At 35.4% G+C, this 27939-nt stretch overlaps 1 protein-coding gene and 1 pseudogene across 1 annotated transcript in view; both read left to right on the top strand.

Annotated features, from left to right (window-relative positions):
* Dnah12 (dynein axonemal heavy chain 12) overlaps window positions 1-27939 on the top strand; it is a 152463-nt gene that overhangs the window by 20876 nt on the left and 103648 nt on the right. The window contains exons 11-24 of the mRNA XM_048354870.1: window positions 1565-1743; window positions 4904-5039; window positions 9307-9432; window positions 10842-10976; window positions 11308-11501; window positions 11998-12241; window positions 17062-17247; window positions 18757-18957; window positions 20101-20295; window positions 22428-22549; window positions 22651-22933; window positions 26092-26211; window positions 26445-26601; window positions 27208-27380. Of these exons, the coding sequence (XP_048210827.1) occupies window positions 1565-1743; window positions 4904-5039; window positions 9307-9432; window positions 10842-10976; window positions 11308-11501; window positions 11998-12241; window positions 17062-17247; window positions 18757-18957; window positions 20101-20295; window positions 22428-22549; window positions 22651-22933; window positions 26092-26211; window positions 26445-26601; window positions 27208-27380 (2451 nt within the window). The remainder of the gene's footprint in view (window positions 1-1564; window positions 1744-4903; window positions 5040-9306; window positions 9433-10841; window positions 10977-11307; window positions 11502-11997; window positions 12242-17061; window positions 17248-18756; window positions 18958-20100; window positions 20296-22427; window positions 22550-22650; window positions 22934-26091; window positions 26212-26444; window positions 26602-27207; window positions 27381-27939) is intronic.
* LOC125358357 lies at window positions 17689-18190 on the top strand (annotated as a pseudogene).

Raw genomic sequence — 27939 nt, 5'->3', positions numbered from 1 at the left:
CCTGGGCCTTGGACTCAGGGCCTGAGCACTGTCCCTGGCTTCTTCCCGCTCAAGGCTAGCACTCTGCCACTTGAGCCACAGCGCCGCTTCTGGCCGTTTTCTGTATATGTGGTGCTGGGGAATCGAACCTAGGGCCTCGTGTATCCGAGGCAGGCACTCTTGCCACTAGGCTATATCCCCAGCCCTAAATTTTTCTTTAAATTTAAAATTTCACCATAAAAGTGCATTAAGATTTGTTAAAACCTTTTCTGCATATATTAATATGATGATGTGTGCTTTATAGCATATATTTTTTAAAATTTATTATTAAATTTTGTTGACAAAGTGATGTACAGAGGGGATACAGTTACATAATAAAGTAGTGAGTACATTTCTTACCATATTTGTTATACCCTCCCTCATTTTTCTTTCCCTTCCCTAGTTCAGATAAGCATATATACAATATCCAGTGTACCAAAATCATATACAGTAATCACCTGGGGTACGCCACAGGAAATTCACCTCGTATGTAAAACCTAACAAAGATAAAAATCCTCCTGTTTCCATCTCTTGGAGTTCATTTTGCTTAGCCTTATCTTATATAATCATATGTACGTAGCTGTTGGTCTCTTGTGACCCTCTGATAGGTCTATCCTAGACCTTTTTATGCTTATTCAGTAATTGTTTGGTTTTAGAGACATAATGTAAAGTCTTTGACCAAAACATGTGGAGATACCACTTGAAAAGAAGTTTGTTGTTTTACAGACACGATCTCTACTGTTCTCCTTCCACCCCCCAACAACCACATATCAGGGAGACCATGCCCCTTTGTCCTCTGTGCTCTAGGCTTGTCTCACTCCACATTATTCGTTCAAGGTCTGACCATTTTCCTGCGAATGCCATTATTTTATAATTTCTAATTGTATAGCATATATTTAAAAAATTTATTTGCTTTTCATATTTCTTTGTCAGTATTTGATATACTGTAGTTGAGAAAGTATGCTTATTTAGGATTTTGAAGTTATGGACATTTAAGTTAGGATGGCAGCATAGTCTTGTAATTCCAGATACTTGGGAGGTAAAGGTAAGGAGGTAGTGATTTCAGGGATGACCCAGGCAAAAGGTTAATGAGACCCCCAATTTCACCCAATACGAAGTAGGGTCCAGGGATGTGAGTCTGCACCCCAGCAGAAATATAAGTAAGGAGGAACATAGTTCTGGTTTGCTTGGGCATCATGCAATATTCTATTTGAATAACAACAATAGCAAGAGGAGCTAGGGGTGTGGAGGAGCACCTGTCCGGCAAGTGCAAGTTCAAACCCATGTACTGTCAAAAAGATTTAGAAGGCCAAAGATGTAGCTTAGTGGTAGAACACATGCTTAGTATCTTGAGGTCCCAAGTTCAATCCTTAGCACCAAGAAAGAGGAAAAAAAGATTTATATAAGAAAGGAAAAATTTTAGTCATTACCAAAAATAATGAATTCATATTATATGATTAAGAATTTTATCATGATACAGTTCTATAAATCAATGATGAATTAGAACTTTCTAACCTCTTTTCTTGTTTTAAACACTCTTTTAAAGTTTATAGAAAAATTTTTCAGTCTTGCCACAGAAATAACACTTTTGCCCCAGTGGATTCATTACCCTATGGTGCGTTTGGATTGTGAAGATTTGAAGACAGGCTTGACAAATAAAGCAAAAGCTTTTGCAAACTTATTATTAAATGACATAGTTTCAAAGCATAGAAAAGAAAATGAGTGGTAAGTAGAATTAATTACCATAATAAGAATAATAGGGCCCAAACAAACATTTTGCTAAAATACTCTTGTTTAAAAACACAAGATTAAAATATGCAACTACTTATAACTTTGCCTCTGCAGCTGCCTCCTAAGGAAATTCCTTGTATCTCATTAAGCTGAGTTCTTATTGTTTGATTCTGTTTGAGACAGTTTTAAGGCAAGCTGAGTTAAAAAATATTGAACCAGTGTTTGAATATACTTTATAAGATGAGAAGATTATAGGTTTTCTATAATACTGGGAGGATCTGGAATTATTCTTTTTTTTTTTTTTTTTTTTGCCAGTCCTGGGCCTTGGACTCAGGGCCTGAGCACTGTCCCTGGCTTCTTTTTGCTCAAGGCTAGCACTCTGCCACTTGAGTCACAGCGCCACTTCTGGCCATTTTCTGTATATGTGGTACTGGGGAATCAAACCCAGGGCTTCATGTATACGAGGCAAGCGCTCTTGCCACTAGGCCATATCCCCAACCCTGGAATTATTCTTTACCCCAATATTGTGTTACGTAAATTGTCGCATTTGTAAAATGGAGGCAGTATAACTGACTTTGTAGGGTGGTTTGAAATTGGATTCAACATTGAATGGCCTGTTATCTTCATGTGTCATGAAGATATGTTTTACTGCTTTCACACCGTTTTACTTTATTTAAAGCAAAATTTTCAATCTGCTGTTGACATTTGAAACTCAGATAACATACTCTCTCCCACCCATATATACATGGCATCCTACTTTTCCTGAAAACTGAGAAGTCTATGCCACATTGTGCCTACATTAGCATGTGGAGCTATGAAGCAATTTTTTTCCCTTTTAGAAAAATACTGTGACTTGTGTTTTGTTTACTCAGTATTCTGGTAACTTACTCAATTCGTCTAAATCATTGGCTTTCTGTGTATCCCAAATGTGTGTTCTATCCCAAATGAGTTCTTCCTTTTTTTTTTTTTTGGCCAGTCCTGGGCCTTGGACTCAGGGCCTGAGCGCTGTCCCTGGCTTCTTTTTGCTCAAGGCTAGCACTCTGCCACTTGAGCCATAGCACCGCTTCTGGCCGTTTTCTGTGTATGTGGTGCTGGGGAATTGAACCCAGGGCCTCATGTATATGAGGCAAGCACTCTTGCCAGTAGGCCATATCCCCAGCCCCCCAAATGAGTTCTGTAAGTTTAAAACCTAGCACAGTTTCTGACCCTTGGTACTTAATAAAATTAGCTAATATACTTAATTTCCCCAAAGCAGTGTAAAAAGTTAGGTGTTTTGTGGTTAGATTGGCCTGAATTAAAATTCTGAATTTGCCATTAATTAATCTTGTGACTCTGGGTGAGTTACTTAATTTCTCTGAGCCTCAGCTTCTTGCTGTGACACCTATGAAGAACATCTTCCTTGTAGCACTGATGCTATTATCACAAATAACATTTGTAAATCTTTTAACACCATAACTGACTTAGAATAGATATTCTAACATATTTTTAAGTGAATTAACAAATACATGATTGTCAGAAACTCAAGGATTTATCAGGAGTATTTTGTACAAAAATGTACACACAAAATGATATCAATGACAGTAAATTATCAGCCCTCATCCTTTTTTTTTTCTTTCTATTTCTGTAGGTTGTGGGGCTTGAACTCAGGGGCCTGCATACTATCCCTGAATCTCTTTGTGCTCAAGGCTAGCACTCTACCACTTGAACCACAGAGCCACTTCTTGTTTTTGAGTGGTTAATTGGAGATAAGAGTCTCACAGGGACTTTTTTTTGCCTAGGCTGGCTTTGAACCTTGATCCTCTGATTTCATCCTCTTGATAGGATTACAGGTGTGAGCCACTGGTGCCCGGTCCTACTCATCCTTTCTTTGTTTGTTTTTTTTTCTATGGTACCAAGGATTGAACTCAAAGCCTTATACCTGCTAATCAGATATTCTACCCCTTGAGTTACTCTTCCAGCTCCTTTTGGCATTGTTTTTTTTTTGGTTTGTTTTTTTGTTTTTGCCAGTCCTGGGGCTAGGACTCAGGGCCTGAGCACTGTCCCTGGCTTCTTTTTGCTCAAGGCTAGCACTCTGCCACTTGAGCACAGCGCCACTTCTGGCCGTTTTTGTATATGTGGTGCTGGGGAATTGAACCCAGGGCTTCATGTATACAAGGCAAGCACTCTTGCCACTAGGCCATATTCCCAGCCCCCCATCCTTTCTTGAAAGTACTGCAACCTCCTATTGAGTAAGAGAAATGACGATGTCATAGTTAATTTACAAATAATTTTGTTTAACAAGACTGTTAAAGCTTAAGATTTTAAAATAGTAGCTGTGAAAATATCCGCAAAATTCTTTTACTTCCAATAAAAATAACTGTATCATCTAAACACATGATATTAAAGCAGATGAAAAGTTCTCTTATTTCCTCCATCTATTTCCTAAAGTTCTTCCTGTTTAAATTATATACTTGAGATATAAGAATATTTGTCGCTAGATTAAGTGCTCAATCATTAAAGGGCATTTTGCTTATTTCACAGATCAGTTTAACATCAGATTAGGTCACCTTGCACTCATCACATTATTTGCCTATTTTTGCTGAAATATCTGTTACTCAGGGACTTACAGTCTGCACAATTAGAAAGAAAGTGTCCCCTGGAGGAAGATCATCTGTCTTGAAGAGATCGTTAGAAAAATGTTTTAAATAAGCCTTAATTTCATTTGAAAATATAACCTTAATTTTATAGATTTTTATTGACACAGGATGCAATGTGAGTTCTATCAGGCCAGTTAAACTTAATATTGTGGGCTGGGGATATGGCCTAGTGGCAAGAGTGCTCGCCTCGTATACATGAAGCCCTGGGTTCGATTCCCCAGCACCACATATAGAGAAAATGGCCAGAAGTGGCACTGTGGCTCAAGTGGCACAGTTCTAGCCTTGAGCAAAAGGAAGCCAGAGACAGTGCTCAGCCCCTGAGTCCAAGGCCCAGGACTGGCCAAAAAAAAAAAAAAAAGAAAAAACAAACAAACAAACAAACTTAATATTGTGTGATATATTAGTGGATGAAGCAATTATTTTTAGCATACCAAGTTCTTCTATTATAATAATCATAGTAACACTTGTTTATTTTATGTCAATTACCATAAGAATAGTAAAGCAGAGTATTATGTCAGTATTTGTAGTGATTTTGAAGCAATTAAAGAACATGCATTAAAAGTTCCCGAGACAACAGAAGAAATGATGGAGATGATAGCTTATGTTGAAAAAGCTCGGACTGTAGGAATAAAAGAATTGGCTAATAGGATCCAGGTAAGAAACGTTAAATTTACATATCTTAGTTTTTCCATTGTGAAATATGTTATATATATATTGAGGATATATGAAAGAGTTAGGTATATAATTCTGAGATGAGCTTTATACTGTCACCACCACCCAGATCAGGAAGTAGGATAACTCCAGAAGGCCCCTTCTCTGTGACTTTCTGATCACATCCTTAATCTATTCCCTTCTCTAAAGGTTTCCATTTGACTTTTTCAGTATTTATATTTTGGCTTTTCTTTAATTTCATCAGTATTTTGTGCATTCATAAACAATATGGACTTTCTGTGGTACTGGGGTGTAAACTCAGGGCCTTGCACTTACTAGGCAGGTATTCTACCACTTAGCCACGCCACTAGCCCTCTGTGTTGGTTATTTTCAGGATAAAATCACCTTTTTCTCTGGGCTGATTTGGACAGCAATCCTTCATTTTGTGCTTCCTATGTCACGGAAGCACAGACATACACGACAGTACCCAGTCATTGTTTGAAGTGTAGTCTTATGACCTTCTCCTGCCCCTCTGCCCTCCATGCCCTGGCTTCACACTATAATCCTCTGATTTCTGCCTTCCAAGTACCTAGGATAACAAGTGTGAACAACCATACCTGGCAACAGTATGATTTTTCTTTCTTTCTTTTTTTTTTTTTTTTTTTTGCCAGTCCTGGGCCTTGGACTCAGGGCCTGAGCACTGTCCCTGGATTCTTTTTGCTCAAGGCTAGCACTCTGCCACTTGAGTCACAGTGCCACTTCTGGCCATTTTCTGTATATGTGGTGCTGGGGAATCGAACCCAGGGCTTCATGTATATGAGACAAGTGCTCTTGCCACTAGGCTATATCCCCAGCCCCAACAGTATGATTTTTAACAATACTTTTTCTTTTATAGTTCCTACATTTAATAGTATACCTACTCATCTATTTAAAAAAAAATTTTTTTTTTGGCCAGTTCTGGGCCTTGGACTCAGGGCCATATCCCCAGCCCTATTTTTATTTATTTATTTATTAATTGAACACAATTTTTTTGACAAGGTGTTGTGCAAAAAGGGTACAGTTACATAGTAAGGCAGTGTGTACATTTCTTGTGATATCTTACGCCCTGTTTTTCTATCTCTTCTCTAGGTCAGGTGGACATATATACAATATACAATGTATCAAGAACATATACAGTAGCCACGTGGCCACGCCCAAGAAAGTTCGCCTAGGGCTTTAAATATAATGTCGATATTAGACCATATGTCGACAGTAGTCTTTTTCTTTCTTTTTTTTTTTTTTTTTATCCAGTCCTGGGGCTTGGACTCAGGGCCTGAGCTCCGTCCCTGGCATCTTCCCACTCAAGGCTAGCACTGTCACCTGAGCCAGAGCGCCCCTTCTGGCCGTTTACCATATATGTGGTGCTGGGGAATCAAACCCAGAGCCTCATGTGTAGGAGGCAAGCACTCTTACCACTAGGCCATATTCCTGGCCCTGACAGTAGTCTTATATGAACGTACATACATAGCTTTTGAGCTATTGTATTCCCCTGAGAGGTCAATTTTTGACCTTTATATGTTGAGTAATTGTTTGGTTTTAGTTACATACTGTTGGGTCGCTGCCCCAATCCTGTGGGGAATACTATTTGACAAGGAGTTTTTGGTTTCACAGACTTGGTCTCTACTGCTCTCCGTCTCCCTTTGTTAACAGTCATATATCAGGGAGATCATGCCCCTTTGTTTTCTGTCCCAGCCCTATTTTTTTAATTTTGATGGCTAGAAACATGACTCAAGCTTTGTAGTGCCTAACTAAAAAGCTTGAGGTTTTGAGTTCAAGCCCCAGTACCACCAAGACCTTTGTTTTGAGTTTTGTTCTGTTTCAAAGACTTTTTTGTTTTGCTTTTTTGCTGCTCCTGGGGCTTGAACTCAGGGCCCGGGGGCTGTCTGTAAATCTCTTTGTGCTCAAGGATAGTGTTCTAACACTTGAGCAACAGTACCACTTCTGGCTTTTTCTGAGTAGTTTATTGGAGATAAGAGTCTCTCGTACTTTCTTGCATGGGCTGGCTTTGAACCATGATCCTCATCAGCCTCCTGAATAGCTAAATTTGAAAGACTTTTAAAACCGTGAAACATAAATTATTCTGAAAAAATTGAAGTGCCAGACTTTGAAGTCAGGCCCCACTTTTACCACGCGAACCTGAGATAAGCAGGCCCTGTGAGCAAACCCAGGACAAGCCCATTAGGGCCCAGTTGGTCTAGAACTCTAACCGCTGGGAATGCTTAACTCTGACTGCCCCCAGAGTGCCTCGAGCCCTGAGCCAATCAGATTTGTACCTGTGTCCTAATGTTGCTTGTTTGAACACCTGATGGCTGTAACTTTGTTTTTTGCCTTTATAAGCCCTGTGTAATCACAGCTTGGGGCTTCCTCCTAACCTCCGCTGTGTCAGTGAGTAGGATAAGGCCTGAGTTGCAGCTCGCTTAAATAAAGCCTGGCCTTGCTTTTGCATTTCGGAATGTCTGAGTCTCGGTGGCCTTCTTGGTGGTCGACTCGCGACTTGGCACAACAAAATAACATACTTAATATAAGTAACACAATTTAAAATGTTATAAAGCAAATAGCCCATAATTAGCATCCAAAGAAATTAATAGAACTAACACCCTAGAAGATAAGGGGGTCACAATTCCTTGTCTTTTTCTGGATGAGAATAATATCTGACTTGTCTAGTGATCACTTCTTTGCTGTTCTTTATAGTTTTACCATCAAAATATGCATTCCTAAACAATAAAGTTTAGTATTTTCACTTAGACTTTTTTGCTCATGGATATTGCTTTACCATGTGAGTTACACCTCCAGTCCAACTTTTTGTGCAGGTTAATTGGAGATAGAGTCAGTCAAAAGTTTCTGCGCAGGCTGGTTTGAAGCCCTAAACTCAGATCTTGGCCTCCTGAGCAGCTAGGATTAAAAGTATGAGTCACTAGCTAAGTTCAGGTAGTTTTGATTGCCTTGATTTTTACATAAAGAGAATCAATCTGATTACATTCTTTGTATCTTGTCAGTGTTATCATTCTTTAACCCCAGTTATTTTCATTGTTGTCAAGTATTTCATTTCATAGTGTATCACTGTATAGTTTTATTAAAAAATTCTGTCCTAGGTGTATGGTTGTTTTTACTTTTGCTATTAAAATACTTTCATATATGTATCCTGGTGCATATATCAATACATTTCTCTCAGATGTCATGTGCCTTTCTTCTTTTAATAACTAAGGCAAAATTATTTCCAAAGTAGTACTATTTTATAGCAGTATACATGGATAGCTATTATTTTACATCTGTACTCATACTTGATATTGTGAATAGTTTGCATTTTGCCAATCTGTTGGGCCCTAAGATCTTTGTGGCCTATTGTTCTAATGGTAAGTAGTGTAAAAAAAGGATGAAAATATTACTGAAAATAGAAAACAAAACAAAAGCTGCTAAAATCTTTATTGAAAAATAAAATATTGAAAAATAAAATAAATCATAAGACTAAAAATTCTTCAATATACAAAATTTCAAGGGTTGCTGAACATTTGACCACTGTTTTCAATTGTCTACAAAGAGGACCAAGAGTACCTTTATATTAGGTCAGCTGAAAGTGAAACTTTTTTTTTTTTTTTTTTTTTTGCCAGTCCTGGGGCTTGAACTCAGTGCCTGGACACTGTCCCTGAGCTTCTTTGTGCTCAAGGCCAGTGCTCTATCTACCACTTGAGCCGCAGCACCACTTCTGGCTTTTTCTGAATAGTTTACTGGGGATAAGAGTTCACAGACGTTCTTCCCTGTTTTCTGAGTAATTTACTGGAGATAAGAGTTCACAGACTTTCTTCCCTGGGCTGTCTTTGAACCATAATCCTCAGATCTCAGCTTCCTGAGTAGCTAGGATTATAGGTGTGAGCCACTTGTGCCCAGCTGTGAAAGCCTTTAAAAGGTTTTTTTTTTTTTTCCCTAGTATAAAAGTACAGGTGTGGGCTAGGAATATGGCTTAGCGGTAGAGTGCTTGCCTTGCATACATGAAGCCCTGAGTTCATTCCTCAGCACCACATAAACAGAAAAAAAAGTATAGTCCTGTGGCTGGAGGCCAAATCCATATTGCAGCTATTGAAATACCTATGTGATCAGGAAAGTGTTAAACACTTAGTTAATAATTTGAGTCACATTGAAATTTGAAAGAATATTAGATGTTGTTGGTTCTTCTCTTTCTCATAATGCCTTAGACATCCCATATGGTGTGTTACATCCAGGGTTTCTTTTGTAGGAATCGAAACGCCAAATGAGTTACTTTTTAGATGTTTTTTTATATCCTCCGGAAGACTTAGCTTTAAATGCAAATGTCCTCATGTGGCCTACCAAAATTAATCCTATCTTTGATGAAAATGATGAGGTAAATATATTTTTAGTCTGTATTTTACATTTTGACATTTTAAGCACAGTGTCCACATTTAATGTTCACATTTACTTGCCATCTAACTTAAAAAACTTCATATGTCAATATACATTTGAGTATTGTAAAATTTATATCTTTTCTGGGTTACGACAAGCATTTAGGCTCAACTTACAAGTGTTGGCAAGTAAGGGAACTAGCAGCAGACAAGTCCAAACTATTTTGTAAATTAATGATAGTAAGCATTAAACTAAATGATTTTCAGTTGAGTCACTAGATATTCATAAAATTCTATGTGTTTCTACTTTTACTATTTTACTATTACTATAGATGAGAAAAAAAGAAACTCAGGGAAGATGAATAATTCACTCAGTATCACAGATGTAAAATGTAGCAGATTCAGGATTTTATATCAGACTGAATGTAGTCCAGAATTTGAAAAAGTCCTAATGTGAAGCAGTTTATGATAAATTGGGAGGTAAAATGGAACATTAACAGAAATCATGGGTCTCAATCAGATAAACCAAGATTTTAATCTAGACTTTATCTTTTATGATTTTGTGACCTTGGATATGCCTCTTGATTTCCATAAGTCTCAATTTCCTCATCTCTGAAATGAAATAATAATAGCTGTGATAATGTAGGTACAGTATTTAATAGTTCCTTATACATATAATTATTTGTTTAATAAATGTTAGCCTTTGCTGTCATCCTAGAACCTGCTCAATATATAACTATCTAATTAATAAACAGGAGTTGTGAAAGTTACTTTGGAGAGACCTAAGAAAAATTACTGTATGGTTTATGCTTTGCATTTATTTTTTTGTGCCAATCCTGGGCTTGAATTTAGGTACCAGGCACTGTCCCTGAGATATTTTGCTTAAGGCTAGTGCTCTACCACTTGAGCCACAGCTCCACTTATGGCTTTTTGGTGATTAATTGGAGAGAAGAGTTTCATGTTCTTTCTTGCCTATCTGGCTTTGAACCATTAGCCTCAGATCTCAGCCTCCGGAGCAGCTAGGATTACAGGAATGAGCTACAAGTGCCTGACTATTCTTTGCATTTTTATATAAGTCATATAAATATGTAGGGGCTTGAACTGAGGACCTGGGTGCTGTTCCTGAGCTATGTGAGCCATAGCTGATCCAATTCCAGTTTTTGAGTGGTTAATTGGAGGTAAGAGTCTTACAGGGACACTTTGGCCTGGGCTAGCCTTGAACTGTGATCCTCAGCCTCCTGACTGTTTAGGATTACAGGCGTGAGCCACTGTCGCCTGGCCAAAGACAATGTTTTATTTTTGTATTTTTCATCTGATGGTTTTAATTACTTACAAAGCATCCACATTTCTTATTTGATAACTCTTTACTATGTACCACAATAATTAGCATCATTAAAAATTTTTTGAATAGCTCATTGAGACAGCTAAACATAAGAGAGAAAATGAACTAATAGCCAAGAGGGAGAGACTGATTTTGGAACTAGAAAAGGAATCACGCCGTATGGAAGAGTTTGCTGAATATGCAGAGCTGGAACGCATGCAACAGGTGAGAAGTCTTTAAGGTAATGGTTGTGGTAGACCATACACTCATACAGAACATTTTAGCATGCATTTTAAGTGCAGGAGAAAACATAATCTATGTCAAAACATTTATTTGATGTTTTAATCTTGTACTAGTTGATCTTATTTGTGACTTAGATTTTTATTTGGAAAGTAGATACAACAGCATTTTTGTTTTCTACCATAGTAATGTTGTGATGTTAACATTTAAGGTTGTTGTATAGACATAATTAGAACATATTCTTTGTAATATCACACAATCTTATTTCTATAACATTACTGGGATATATTTTGAGATGAAAATTATTTGCTTTCAGTATGTGATAGATGTAAGACAACTACAAAAACGAATTCAGGATTCTGAAGAAGCAGTTCAGTTTATCAATAAAGAAGAGGAACTTTTCAAATGGGAATTGACAAAATATCCCGAACTGGATAAATTAAAAGTTACCATTGAACCTTATCAGAAATTTTTTAATTTTGTCTTGAAGTGGCAACGAACAGAAAAACGGTAATTTCTGGAATGTAATAAAGATTAAGCCAAAAATGTTAAGGAATAGATAAAATATAAATTTTATTTTATTTTGTTTGAAAGTGTAAAAGTAGGGCTTACTCAATCACTTGAGTAAGAACCAAGTATCATATTAGAGATGATTCAATTGATGCTAATATACTAGCTAACCTTATTAATACAATTTCTGGTATCTGGTATTCTAGAACCAACTCATTTTTTTAGGCAGCTAATTAAATTTGACTAATAATTAGAAGTATGAGTATATATACATACATATGTTGTTTGGATAGTATTTGTTACCTATCTGTAATCAAATGCATATTTTAGCATGTTCAGTATAGCTAAAATGACAATTTTAGTTCTGTCTCTGCCTTCAGCTCTACCTGTGTGACTTTGCCTTCACTTGCTCTTCTACAAAACTGAGAAGTCTAGCCTAAAGCTTCTCAGTGTCTCTCTACAATTCAGAAGTCTGAGTTTGTCTTTTTAAATTCAGGTGGATGGATGGAGGGTTTTTGGATCTCAATGGGGAAAGTATGGAAGCTGATGTAGATGAGTTTTCCCGAGAAATTTTTAAGACACTGAAGTTTTTCCAAACAAAGCAAAAGAAAGAGTTGCAAGAAAAAAGAAAAGCAGCAAGAAGACGATCTCTGATGGAAGAGAAAGTTGAAGAAGAAGTAAAAGAAAATCCTACAATTACTATGTGTGCTACAGTAATGGAACAGATAAGGGTTTTTAAGGTATAAACACTTAATGGAATTGGAATATTATACATATTCTCTCAATTTTGTGTTGTGAATTGATCCTCTGATCTTATACTTTTTGTATAACAGTTGTCTAGCTGAATGTGAAATGAATTGGGTCAGCTTTTAGGCAGCATTATCTTTAGTAGGCATCTGACTATAAAGATAATCAAATCCTAATACATCATTTTTCTGGTCATAGTAATTTGTTTAGTGATAAGCTGACCTAACTGGGGCTGATTGGATGGTGAATTGTAGCCACTTGGAGCAGACCAAGAAGAACATACATATAAGGTCAAGTCTGGTAGTACGCACACAAAGAGTTCCACAAAGAAAGGCTAATAGAAAGTTGCTTAGACCTGTTAGACCTGTTATGGCATATTGCACATGTCTTGAAAATGATACCCAATTAGCATAGGGAAACAAAAAGATTACACTGTTTTTATAACATATAACAAAATTGTTAGCTTTCTATTACTTTAACAAAATATTTGAAACAATGAACTTAAGAAGAAGAATAGCTTATTTTGGCTCACATTTTTAGAGGCTGAAGTCCATGCTTAGTAGACCTCACTGCTTTTTGGCCTGTGATGAGGCAGTATATCATGGATGGCAGAGCAAGCTGCTCACTTTTATGGACAGAAATCAGGAAGGAGATGTATGGGAACCAAATGAAGGAGAGGGAAAAGTAAAGGAGTTGAAGAACAGGAAGAAAGAAAGATTGGGAGTTCTAATATATCTGCCATGGGCATGCTTACATATGACAGGATGACTTCCAATTAGGTACCACCTCCTAATTGTGCCATGATCTGGGACCCAAGCCTTTCACAACACATGGATCTGTGGGGGACACTTATCCAAGCCATAGCAAAAACTAAGCAAATAAGAAATGAGGATGTGGCTCAAGTGATAAAACATCTGCCTGTACACCCAGGCTCTGAGGTTAAGCCCCTATACAGTCAAAGGAGAAAAAAAGATGCTTGGCCTTTCATTTCTCATTTACTTCATTGATAAAGAGAAGGTAATAACAGTTTTTAATTTCCAAAGGCAGTGTGAAAGCAGTTCTGGTGATTTATATCTATCTTTCTCGTCTCTAACTCAGATGATCTAGTTACCACTTTCTTGTATACACTTACAGGATTTGGTTACACATATAATAATGGGAACATATATTATTTTTCCATCTTTTTGCATAAAATTTAGCATTATATATGTGTGTATACATGTATATATATACATATATATACAAAATTTCCCTCCTTTGCTTAATGTACTTTGTAGATATTTTCTTATTATAAATAGAAAGCTACTTCATTTTATTACACCTACATAATGTTTTATTATATGGATGTAGTATAATTTCATCTAACCATTCCTCTATAAATAGATGTTTTTAGTTTTTTTCTTTATTGTCAAAGTGAAGTACAGAGGGGTTACAGTTTCATATGTAAGGCAAGTACGTTACTTGTCCAACTTTTTACCACCTCCCTCATTTTTTTCCATCTCCCCCCTCCCCAGATCCTGCCCCCCATGAATTGTACGGTTGATTTACACCAATTGGTTTTGTAACTATCACTTTTGCTGTGGCTTGTCTTTTTATCTTTTGTCTCTCGTTTTTGATATTCCCTTCCCCTTCCAATACACATCTATACATTATTCGGGGTACTAAGATCAGTTACAGTAATAGCATGAGTAAAACCACAGGAAGGGAATATGAGAGAGCAAAAGGTACAGTTTCACATGGTATGTTGAAATTAACTACAGCAATGATATACTACTTATTTCCATAACATGGAGTTCATTTCACTTAGTATCAACTTATGCATTCATAGGGCATAACTATTGAGCTGTTGTGCTTTTCTGCTATGGCTATCCTAGATATGTACTAATTATTCCCTATGAGGGAAACCATAGGGTTTATGTTTCTTTGGGTCTAGGCCAGTTGACTTAGTATGATTTTTTTCCCAGTCCTTCCATTTCCTTACGAATGGGGCAGTATCATTCTTTCTGATAGAGGCATAGAATTCCATTGTGTAAATGTACCACATTTTCTTGATCCACTCATCAGCTGAGGGACATCTGGGTTGGTTCCATATTTTAGCAATGACAAATTGTGCTGTGATGAACATAGTTGTGCTGGTGGCTTTTGTGTGGTCTTGTAATCTTTTAGGTAGATGCTCCAAAGTGGGACTGCTGGGTTGTAGGGGAGTTCTATGTTTAGCCTTCTTAGGAACTGCCACACTGTTTACCAGAGTGGTTGAACAAGTTTGCATTCCTACCAACAATGGAGTCGGGTTCCCTTTTGGCCACCCCCTCCAGCATTTGTTATTATTAGTTTTCCTGATAATGGACATTCTTACTGGGGTGAGGTGGAATCTCAGTGTTGTTTTGATTTGCATTTCTTTTATGGCCGGTGATGTGGAGCACTTATTTTGTTTTTATTTTTTGTCAGTATTGACTAGGGTTTGAACTCAAGGGCCCATACCTGCTAGTCTGGTATTCTATTAATTAATCCACATCTCCAACCCTGACTTTCGGTGGTTATTTTGGAGATTGAATCTTGCAGATTTTTCACCTTGAACTGTAACCCTCCATATCTCAGCCTCTTGAATAGCTATGATAATAGGTGTGTGTGAGCCTATAAGTATCCAACATGGATGAGTATTTTGATTGTTTATATTGTTTGAAAGTGTAACAGCAAAGCAAATTATAGAAGAGATATTAAGTGTGAGAGACTAAACTTTTCTGCAGTATACTTACAAATGTTTGTCATTTGTTTTTTTGACTACTTTATGGTAGATTTTGTCTTGAATCTGCTCTTTACCAATCTTTTTTCTTAAGACTATTGGATTTTGAATGATAGTTTCAAATACATTCCTGACTCCAATATAGATTTCCTAGTATTTTAAAAGTGTTTACCTAGCATTTTATAGTTTATTGCTCACTAATATTTTCTATTGTTTTTAGTGTATAATTTGCTTATAAGGATTTTTGTATTTATACTCAGAAGTGTTGATCACTCATGTCTTCTTGTTTCAACAATACCGTCACCATGCTGTACCTTAGATCTCTAGAACATAAATTATCTTGCTGAAAAGTTGGTACTCTTACCAACATCTGTTTATTATACCTACCTAACAGTCCCTAGCAACAGTTGTTCTTCTCCTTTTATGAGTTCAAATGTTTAGCTTCTATATATAACTGTGAACATACTGTATCTGTCTTTCTCTGAGTTGTTTCACTTAGCCTAATACTCTCAAGATGTATCTATATTGTTAAGAATGACAGGATTTCATTATTTTATAGCTAAATAAGATTATGTATATATATATATATATAAAATGACTCATTTTCTTTATCCATTCATCAGTTGATGAAGGTAGGATTTCTCCCACCTCTGAATTTTTTGGCTACTTTTAAATAATGGGCACACATTGTTCTTAAAAATGTTTATTTCTGTATATATATATATATATATATATATATATATATCCATCAGTGAAATTACTAGATAATATGGTAGCTCTGTTTTGTAATTTTTTGAGAAATATATTTTCAATACTGGTTTATATTCCTACCAGTAGTACATAATGGTTCCTTTTTCTCCACATTTGCACTATCTTATCTTTTTTAGAAAATAATCATTCTAATTTAAAAAGAAGATGACTCAGATTGTTTTTAACTTGCATTTCACTGATGGTTAGTGAGTTATGTTGATGTTTTTTTTAATGTACCTATAATAACCCTTTTATTTGTAGTCTTGTTTTCTAGGTGCATGTGGGCAAGAGTTAATCTGGAACATATATCCAGGAATGAGATTGCTGAGTGTTAAAATATATGGTTGTTCAATTTTACTAGAAAATGCCTAATTGTCTGTTAATTTAAACACCTACCAGTCCTATGTTTTTATATTCCAGGTTACTTAATTTCTTAACTGTAGTAGGTAAGATTCTCTCTCTATATAGCAAATTCAACTTAATTTCTTTTTATTAGTTTAATATCCAGGCACTGAACAGTAGCAATTTTGTTTTTTTATATGTAAAATCCTGATTTTTTTTTCATAGAAAGTATTGGACTGGCTGGGACTGTCAACAGAATATTGGTTACAATTAGTAACACTAACACACTTATCTTCCTCCTGCTTTTAAGAAAAATGCTTGGGAGGGGGGAATGAGGGACGAGGTAACAAACAGTACAAGAAATGTATCCAATGCCTAACGTATGAAACTGTAACCTCTCTGTACATCAGTTTGATAATAAAAATTTGAAAAAAAAAAAGAAAAGTGCTTGGTTGAATATTCTCAAACAAAAGTAACTTTAAATTATATATTATTTTGAATAATGCATATTTTATAGTCAGATATGTAGGAAGATACAAGATGATTAAAATTTGTTGATCTCATTCTTCAAAGATTGTTACTATATTTTCCCCATTCATGTGTGTGCATATGTTTATATGTATATGTCGTTATATTACATAGATGTGTATATAGTATGTACGAACTTAGAATTTCTAAAATACTACAGCTTTAAGTTGTCACATACTTCAATATCTTATGGCTCAAGAACAATGAGGAATACAATTCTTTTTTTTACTTTAATAGTTTTGTTTGCTATTTTTACATACTTCTTATTGCAGATGAACTTTAGAATCATCTTGTTACTTTTTTCTTCTTTCAAATGTACTTGAAATTTTGACTGTATTCATATAACTGCATCAATGTAAATAAATACAATATTCATATTATCAAGCCTTTATTTATAAAACTATATGTATGAAAGCCAAATAACACTATTATTTATATTTTTGCTACCAGGAATATATTCCTACTGTCTCCATTCTATGCAATCCAGGCATGAGAGCTCGTCACTGGAAACAGATGTCAGAAATTGTAGGTTATGACTTGACTCCAGACTCTGGTACTACACTAAGAAAAGTTTTAAAATTAAACCTTGCACCATACTTAGACAAGTTTGAAGTGATAAGTGCAGGTGCAAGCAAGGTAAGCATAAATATCAACTGAAAATTTTAATTTTAATTTTTGTTAATCTAATAATTATAGTTTTTATTGTGATTTAAAGTGTATTGCACTATATGGCAGGAGGAGGAGATGGACAGTAAAACCATAGATTCTATTCATTTCACACACACAGTAGGTGCTTGCTTGTCTAGAATCTAAAGTAGAAATTGCCTCTTTGATCTCTTCCTAATTCTTCCATATTCTGATGAGTAGATTATATGCCTCTATTAACATATAATTAGTCAATTAAGAATCCTGAGTGGGGTCGTTCCACTCAAGATTGGATAGAACTTCTAGCCCCAAAGGGACCTGACCTATTTTGTTAAATGACCCCATGACTTCTGGCTGTAGCCCAAAAGGGCTAGAAGTGGAAAATAAGCTATGATTAACCAGTTCATATAGGTCTTTGATTGCCAAATAGCAATGCAACTGCTTAAGCTTGCCCACAAGTACAAGTACAGGAAATGAAGCAGAGGCTGAGACTGTTAGCCTAGGCTGAGAAGAAAGATGCTGGCAAAGAGACATCTCCTCTAAAAGACCACCTATCCTTCAAGAAGGGGTCAGTACTGTCACTGGCTTTGTAGAGATAGAAAAGCTCTGCTGGCATTGATTGTACAGGATGTGGATCCTATGGACCTGTGCCCTTGCAAGATGGGAGGTTCCTGACTGTATGGTCAGGGAGATGGCCAGGCTGGGATAGCTACTCCACAGGAAAAAGTGCACCATGCTTCCTTTCAACATAGGCTAACTCAGAAGACAAAGGAGCTCTGACTAAGTTGGTGGAAGTTATTAGGACAAATTACAATGATGGATATAATGAAGAGGCTACTCCTGAGGAGGTGATGTCTTGGGTCCAAACTTTGTGGCTCACATTACCAAGATGAAAGAGTCAAAGGCAAAAAGACAGATCAATAAATTGAATTAAATGTGCAATGTTGAGTTCTCTGTACATAAGAAAATACTTCCTCAATTACCATCATTATCATCCTGGCTAGATATATGTGAGGTATCTGTGTTACAGCAGAATAAGTCTGGCCCTAGATAAGGAGTTCTTGAAATAAAAAGAAAAGACCAGATTGCAGATTTCCCACAAGAAAGGGTACTTCAGAGAAAGTCCAAGTAGTATTTTATTCTATTGCCCATTTCGACACTGACAGTACTTTTTATACCAAGTAAATTCTTTTTTTTTTTTCTTGGTGGGTTGTGATATTTTTGGCATTTTATTAAAAAAGGAAAAAAACTTATTTTAGCACTCATGGTGCTTTTCTCCCCTCCCCCCCACCAAGTAAATTCTTAAAAAGCACATTCTTTTTAGGATTTTAAAAATAATTAATAAAAAATTTCTAGCAAAAATATTTTCTATTGTAGTCACAAATTATCTTAAGGAAATGATAGTGCAGCGCATGTAATGCTTACTGAATGTCGTAGGAGATGTAAGTGAAATAAGATTCTTAATTTCCTTCCTGTTGTGTCTCAATTTCTCTCTTTTAGGAATATTCTTTAGAGAAAGCCATGCATACAATGATGGGAATTTGGGATGATATTGCTTTTCATATAAGTTTGTATCGTGATACTGGAGTATGTATTCTTTCTTCAGTGGATGAGATTCAGGCAATCCTTGACGATCAGATTATAAAAACTCAGACAATGAGAGGATCACCTTTTATCAAACCATTTGAGAAAGAGATCAAAGTATGTTATATATGATAGTCTACTGTTCACCATTAATGACAGTTGCAATCTTATTACATATTTGCTCTCTTGGACAGAGGTCTATTTGTTGAATACCTTTACATTTCTAGCTTTCTGTGTGATTTTTGATGCTAGAGATCAAACCCAGGGCCTCATTCTCGTTAGGTAAGTACTCTACTATTGAAGTCACATACCCATCTCCTAAACAATTTATTCAAACTTTATCAAGGCAACAGTTCTATGATCTTGTTAAGATACTGAAACATATGTCAAGATTAGTGTAGAAATATATACAATGAACCAAAGACATTTAACTCTAATTGCTTTGAGAAGAGAAATACATTTTATTAAATTCTTCTCCAATGATAATGATAGACCTGGAAGGAAAACAATCTCTCTCTTCTATTTCCCTCTCGGCTGTCCTTTTCTCTTGTTTCTGTCTGTCTTTGTGTCTCTGTCTTTGTTTCTCTTTCAGTCTTTGGACAAGTCTCTCTTAACTGTATTGATATAGAGCAGGACTTCTCAACCTGGTAGTGCTGATATTTTGGGCCAAGTAATTCTTTGTTATTGGGATTGTAACCTGTGGCATAGCTGTGCTTCTCATTGGATAGCTGCCTTTTATAATAATTGTGTTTTTATTTGGTATGTTAGGCAAGTGCCTGGTCCTGATGTGGTAGGACTGTTGGAGGTTGGACTTCTATGCAGAACTCTGACTAAATTGTAAATTATGGGACATTGGCAGTAATTTTGTCTTTTAACCACTAGGTAATTGTAGCATCTTCTTCCCTTCAGCTATGATAATTGACATTGTAATAGTTCCAGACACTGTTAAATGTTGGAGGCAAACCCCACAAAAGTTAATAATCACTGATGTAAAGTAGGACATATTCTTTTAGAACTTGGACCTTTTTTTTACAGATTAGAGAACTTGTTTACATAACATTATAATCACTTACACATGTAAATTCCAATGATTTAGGAAAACCTCAGCCTACCTAGAATTTTTCTAAGCCTATATGAGACACTTATAAGCTATTTTATATTGATACAAAGCATCATGAATTTTGAAATAAGTTTTACTATAACTTATAGTTTTTAAATAATTGTAATTTAGTTATTCAATTTAGCATGCTTTTAATTAAGGCCTGGGAGGACCGTCTGATTCGAATACAAGAAACAATTGATGAATGGTTAAAAGTACAAGCTCAGTGGCTATACTTGGAGCCCATCTTTTGTTCTGAAGATATCATGCAGCAGATGCCAGAAGAAGGACGTCAATTTCAAACAGTAGACAGGCATTGGAAGGATATAATGAAGTTTTGTGCAAAAGATCCAAAGGTGAAGTGTCTGTTTTTTTTCTTTAGAGTAGGTGAACCTTTATTTTGGAATAGTAAAGAAAGCAGTTGAGCCAGGTGCCGATGGCTCATGCCTGTAATCCTAGCTATTCAGGAGGCTGAGAACTGAGGATTGCAGTTCAAAGTCAGTCTAGGCAGTAAAGTCTGTGAGACTCTTACCTCCAATAATACTCCTCAGAGAAAGGTGGAAGCTCAAGTGGTAAAGTACTATCCTTGAGCACAAAAAGGCTCAGGGGAAGCATAGCATGCAGACCCTGAGTTCAAGCCCTAGGACTGATACTAAAAAAAGAAAAAAAAAGCATTTGATCAAATGCTTTTTTTTTCTGATAACAAAGATAAAACCTATTCATATTCACTGTGTACCAATTGGAAAGCTTAGAAAACATAAGAATGTTTAAAAACATTAATTTTGTTTTTCAATTCATTAAACATTGTACAACTCAATATGTATTTGTGTAGTGAAGCTACTTCAAGTGTACATTTAATTCACTTCTGCTATATACAACTACCATTCCTCACACAAATAGAGAAATAAAACAAAGATAGGGGAAATAATGGAAAAGAACAAATGATTCTCTGTATGCTTGGGAGAGATGAACTAAAAAGAATTTATTCTCAGTTTTAACTCCTGTGCATCTCTACTCATGAACATGTAGCTCCTGTTGCATGTTATTATAATGTTGTTAGGCTATGTTTTTTTTTCATATATGTATACATAGACTATAGCTATACATCTACTTTTTATTGTTATTTTTAGGCATTGTAGAAAGGGGTTACAATTTCAAAAGTCAAGTTATGAGTACAATGCTTCTTTATCTACTTTTTAAAATCTAGCATTGATCAAGATGTATGTACAAACTGGTTTGTTGAATAGCAGCGTCTTTGTATAACTACTTAAGGATAATAAAAATATAATTTAAAATCTAGAATTTAACTTAAAAGACAAGAATTTATTCCCTAGTGAATAAAAACCTAGCTTAGTGTTAGATTTATTGAGAGTCAATAATGTACTGAAATTTAGTACTTTTGAGGTCTTTGTGTTACCTATTTACTTTAGAAACTTAATCGTACCAGGTTTCATATAGATCAGAGGTCAGCCATTTTTTTCTGTGAAGGGCATGATATTAAATATTAGACTTTGTAACATGCTCATCTTTTCCAGCTATATCTATATGTATTTAATTTTAAAGATTTTGTTGTAAAGGTATTATACAGAGGGGTTACCATTACATAAGTTAGGTAATGAGTACATTTTCTAGGTGCTTAATTCTATTTTCATTGTAGTGAAGAAAGTAGCCACAGACAATTTGTAAATGATGGGTGTGTCTGTGGTACAATATAGACACTGAAAGTTTTATGTCATGAATATAGTGTTTTAGGTTTTAACCTTCTGTGTGTGTGTGTGTGTGTGTGTGTGTGTGTGTGTGTGTGTACCAGTACAGTAGTAGGGCTTGAATTGAGGGTTTAGGTGCTGTTCCTTACCTTATTTTTTTTTTCTCTCTCAAGGCTAGAGCTCTAACATTTGAGCCACAGCTTCACTCCTGGCTTTGTGGGTGGGTATTTGGAGAGGAGTCTCATGGACTGTCCTGCCCAACTGGTTTGAACCACAATTCTTGGCCTCCTAAGTAGTTAGGATTACAGGCGTGAGCCATGGGTGCCCAGCTAACCTTGTAAAAGTAAAAATATTCTTAACTCATGGGACACATGAAAACTGGCAGCAGGCTGTATTTGGCTAGTGGAATGTAGTTTGCCAATTTCTGCTGTAAGTTGTTAGGTTTATGGTTCACTATGGTTTAAATCCCACACCAACCTAATAGATATTCCCATATCAATCAAAAGAATAGAAGAGAAATTAAAATAATTAAATAAATTTAATTAAATATTTATTTAATTAAAATAATTAATTATAATAATTAAAATAATTTGATAATTATAACTTCTAGAGTGTCCTTGGATAAAATATAATTTATTTAATTTTAGTAGTTTTCACATTACAAGATACTTCATTGACAAATTTCAAAACATTTTGAAATTTGATCTTTGCAAGTAGATTAATGTTTATATCTTATAAATCTAATATGTAAGAGTCTCTTAATGTAAACATGTCTCTTTTAGGTTCTTGCTGCTACTTCTTTAACAGGTCTACTGGAAAAACTACAAAACTGCAATGAACTTTTGGAAAAAATTATGAAGGGACTTAATGCATACCTTGAAAAGAAACGTCTTTTCTTCCCTCGGTATGATGGATGACCAATTGATTGCGCCATACTTTAAAGCATTTTCTAATGTATGGTCAATTATCACTAAAACGTTTGTATTTACATGTTTTTTTCTCTAGTTTTTTCTTCTTATCTAATGATGAAATGTTAGAGATTTTGTCAGAGACCAAAGATCCACTTAGAGTTCAGCCACACTTGAAAAAATGCTTTGAGGGCATTGCTAAATTGGAGTTCCTTCCAAATTTGGACATCAAGGCCATGTATAGTTCTGAAGGTGAACGAGTGGTACTTATTGAACTTATTTCCACATCTGCAGCACGGGGAGCTGTAGAAAAGTGGCTCATTCAAGTGGAAGACCTAATGCTCCGAAGTATTCATGATGTGATTGCTGCATCCAGGCTGGTATGTCTCTTATGGTTTGATATATACCCTATATTCTGCAAATGTTTTGTTTTAAGAAATTTTCAATCTGTTCCAATAAGTTTAGACTTAAAGTTATTGTTGTTTTCAACTTCTTATTATTTTGTTACTAACATCATCATTATCGCAGTACTGTTGTTTTGCACTCAAGGCCTTGTGTTTGCTAAGCAGATGCTGTACCTCTTGAAATCTTTTTTTTCTTTAGTTATTTTCCATGTAGCATTTCATCTCATGGCTTTGCCTAGGGAGGGCCTTAGAATGCCATCTGCTTCCTTTGTAGCTGGAGTTACAGTTACTGTGCCTGGCTTATTGGTTATGATGGGAGTCCTGCTGACTTTTTGCCCTGGCTGGTCTACTTCTATGATCCTCATTATCTCTGCCTCCCAGGTACCTGGGAGTAATGTGTACAGCTGTTACTAACATTATTAAAATAATAATACTAGTAAAAGGCAAAAAGTTTTCATAAACTGCTTGGTTAAATGGCAACTCCTTTGTACAACTACTTCAAGATTAAAAACCTTATTAGTAAGAATATATATTAACTGTTATAAAAGAAAGGTTTGAAGCCTGCTCAAGCAGGAAACTCTGTGAGACTCTTATCTTCAATAAACTACTCAAAAAAGCTGGAAGTGGCACTGTGGCTCAAGTGGTGGGGTCCTTACCTTGAGCAAAAGAAGCTCAGGGACAGCACTCAGGCCCAGAGTTCAAGCCCCAGAACTGGCCCCTCAAAAAAAAATTCCTAACAGGGTATCTCAATAACTCAATTGCCAAGTGCATAGAACCATATATAATGAGGTGTATCAACATGAACTCCAAGAATTGGAAACAAGAGGTTCTTATGTCCTGAATATAGTTCTTTCTTTTTTTTTCTTTTTTAGTTTTCTGTACCTTTTGTCTTGTGTATAAGTTTATTTGGTTTGAGGAAGGAAGGGAGAATCACAGAAACTGCAGGACAAAGGATGAAGTAATGCAACATTGGTACTTGATACTATTTTGGAAATGAACTTTACAATTTAGAGAGATGAGAGTAGGGAGGGGAAGGCAGGAGAAACTGAAGGATGGAGTAACAGTGTTTAAATACAATTGTAATTATTACCTTACTTATATAACTGTAAACCCCGCCCCCCCCCCCTGCTCATCACCTTTTCAATGAAGCTATAAAGAAAAAAAAACCCAACACCCAAACAGAAAGCAAATATGAACAACAAGGCCGGACTGCAGAAGAGGCCTGATTTGAATGCATAGCTAGTGGAATAGGGAGGAGAAAGGAAGGAGGTAATGAAGATGAAGATGATTCAAAGCAAATCATATACATGTGTGAAAATTGATTAATGAAACCTACTACAATGGGGGAAAGAATGTGTAATAGAGGGGTGAATTTGATCAGTGTACATTACATGTATGTATGGAAATCCCTTTGGACAATTTATATACACTAAACACAGTTTACTACTAAAATTGTTATTTAAAAATTAATGTTCAGGAGTTGGGGATATGGCCTAGTGGCGAGAGAGCTTGCCTCGTATACATGAGGCCCTGGGTTCGATTCCCCAGCACCACATATACAGAAAATGGCCAGAAGTGGTGCTGTGGCTCAAGTGGCAGAGTGCTAGCCTTGAGCAAAAAGGAAGCCAGGGACAGTGCTCAGGCCCTGAGTCCAAGGCCCAGGACTGCCCCCCCCCAAAAAAATTAATGTTCAAATACACACGAAAAAAAAACAAATGAAAAAAGCATGTAAGTACCCTGTAAAAATTCCTCAGGATCAAAAAGTACTCAGGGATTTGTAAGAACCTGAAAGAAGACAACAGTGTTTGTAGAAGGAGTGAAGAAGAGAATGAAATTAGGGGAAGCTGGAAAGGAAGACAAGAGATTTAATTTTCTTTGAAGTGAAATGGAAGGCTACTAGTATTTCACCATGTGAAAGATGTAATCTAATATTTTCAGCCACTGGGTATAGTATAAAGGGTGAATTACTCAGAGAAAATATGAAGACACATTAGGAGTCTCTTGTGTTAACTTGAATATAATAAGATGGTGTGACAGAAGACAAAGCAAAGTTAACAGATTTACATTACAGCATTTGTTACTATTCTCTTGATAATGGCCATTCTTACTGGGGTGAGGTGGAATCTCAGTGTTGTTTTGATTACATTTCTTTTATGGGCAAAGATATTAGCCTCTCTATGTGTGTCTACTGGCCATTTTTACTTCTTTTTTTTTTTTTTTGAGAAATCTCTCTTTAAGTCATTAGCCCATTTGTTAGTTGTTTTTTTTTGAGAAATCTCTCTTTAAGTCATTAGCCCATTTGTTAATTGGGTTGTTTTTTTGAGGGCTTAATTTTTTAAGCTCTAGGTATATTCTGGATATTAGGCCTTTGCCTGTTGCATAGCTGGTAAAAATCTTTTCCCCTTCTTGTAGGCTTTCTTTTTAGCTTGTTAGCTATGTCATTTGCCATACAGAAACTTAAGTTTAATACAATCCTTTTTATCAAGTTGTAGCAAATTTAAATGATGATTTTTTTCCCTCTAAAAATATTTAAATCCTTTGTAAACATAGAAGTATTAGTAGCAAATGAAAACAGACTTTAAACTCAAAAGCACAGAATGTTTAATTGTACATAATTGAACAAATAGGCCTTGGTCATACAACTTTTTAGAAAAGTTATGAATAAAATAATATGAGCTCTAATAGTTGAGTTTTTAAAATAGATTACATAGTCTCCTTTTTAATTAAATCTTGAACATAAACAATCTATCTGGATCTTTTACAGTTTAATGACATATCTATATTTTTATTATATTAGAAGTAATGTTTATTCTTTGTCAAAAATTTGATGATTGACCCAGCAAAGGCACATAAAGATTATATGAAATAAACTTAGGAGAATCAATAATCAAAATCTATCTAGTGATAATCCAGTCTTACCATATTGGTACCCAGTTTTTCATGCTTTTATAAATAAATAAAAAAAATTAAAAGTATAACCACTAATGTTCAGGTCTTTTAAATAGTCTTGAAGTTTTTAATGATTGTGATATTCTAACCTATAAATGTCCCAAATATTATTGTTTCATTGTTAGATATTGGCCCCTTTTCCTCCTGAAATCTTTTAAAATTAGATATTCATTTTGGTTACATAGGCTTATCCAGAATCAGCAAGAAAAGACTGGGTTAGAGAATGGCCTGGTCAGGTTGTACTTTGTGTTTCTCAAATGTTCTGGACTTCTGAGACACAGGAAGTCATAAGCAGTGGGAAAGAGGTAATGTATTATTTGATTTTTAACAGCATTCTTTTCTTTATTCTTTATTTCCTAGTTAGGTTTTCTATTCTTTGCAGTGTCATAATTCTATCATTAAAATGATATAATTCTTTGAAAATGTTTAATTTTAATAGCTTTACCCAATATTTTGTTTCATAAATGAGTCAGTATATAGAATATTTTAAGTACTATATATATAATCAACTAAATTTCTTTGCTCTATTATTTTGTAGGGATTAAAGAAGTACTATAAGGAACTCCAGGGTCAACTGAATGATATTGTAGAGCTAGTAAGAGGAAAATTGTCTAAGCAGACCAGGATTACTCTAGGGGCTTTGGTTACAATTGATGTCCATGCTAGAGATGTGGTCATGGATATGATTGATATAGGTATGTGACCTTTTCTCTAATATTAAAGGTAAAGTATTGACATCTTCTAAGAAACAAAGACAATACTCTAAGTTCTTTTCTTCTGTACAGAGAATCTTTTTTTGCATGCTATTTCCTTCCTATAAGCTGGGAGACGAGTTATTTTAATATTTATTGTTATAAAAGATTACATAATATGTATGTCCCTCTGATCATATAAAATAATATTTATTGAAATGAACTCCAGAAAATGGAAACAAGAAACTTTTTGTTGTTGTTGTTGTTTTCCTTATGTCTTATTTATCTGTCTGTCATAGAGTAAGGGGGAGGGCAAAGGAGAGGTGGGGAAAAAGAATGAACAAATGCAGCAGTGGTACTCACTAGACCCTATGTTGAAAATGAACTATATAACTTGTAGGTGGGGATTGGAGGGAAAAACTTGGAGAGAGCAAGAGAAAATGGGCATTGTCCAAAAAGAAATGTAATCATTACCTGACTTATATAACTGTAATCCCTCTGTACCTGACTTTTATAATAACAATAAAAGCAAAAAATTATATATAAAATATTACAATATTTATTTTGAAATTATTTCAATTTAAGGGTTGTATGTTTTACTCTTTCTAGGTGTCTCACATGATACAGATTTCCAGTGGCTGGCTCAGCTTCGTTATTATTGGGAGTATGAGAATGCTCGAGTTCGTATCATTAATTGCAATGTAAAATATGCTTATGAATACCTTGGCAACTCACCTCGACTTGTCATTACTCCTCTAACTGACAGATGCTACAGAACATTGGTATGTTTTTAAGTCATTTTGTTTTGTACACTAAAGATTAGTTTTTGGTGCAATAGCTTTTTTTTGTCCAAATTTAATGCTGACCATCCTCATTTATTGTCTTATCTGTAATACTTGAATTTAATTATCCTTCTTCATCCCAAATCCTCTTAAAGTGCAATTATAGTAATAAATATTTACTTTTCTTTTTAGTATTTGAGTTCTACTGTATAAACATCATGGTCACTTTCATTGGTAATAATTACAAAAAGGGAGGCACTGGAAGTATAAAGATAAAACCAAGCTGCAGAAAACAACACCTATTTTTGTAGTGGAGTTACTAGAGAGATGATAGAAAGATGAGAAAGGCACATTTGGATCTTAGAACTCCAAATTAGTGTCTTTGAAAGGAAGGAAGAGCTGAAATGTAGAGGTTGGTGATGAAGTCTGAGCTTGGTTGTGAAGCAGTGCAAGATAGAAGTATTACAACCCTAAGAATATGGTAGCCAGATAAATACAGGACTCACAGGCAAATCTGAATTTCAAACAACCAATAAACATAATCATGTCACTTAATGAT

This window comes from Perognathus longimembris, chromosome 10 (genome assembly GCF_023159225.1).
Source record: "Perognathus longimembris pacificus isolate PPM17 chromosome 10, ASM2315922v1, whole genome shotgun sequence".
Classification (NCBI taxonomy): domain Eukaryota; kingdom Metazoa; phylum Chordata; class Mammalia; order Rodentia; family Heteromyidae; genus Perognathus; species Perognathus longimembris.
The sequence above is the reverse complement of the archived record's forward strand: the minus strand, read 5'-3'. Positions and strand labels throughout refer to the sequence as shown.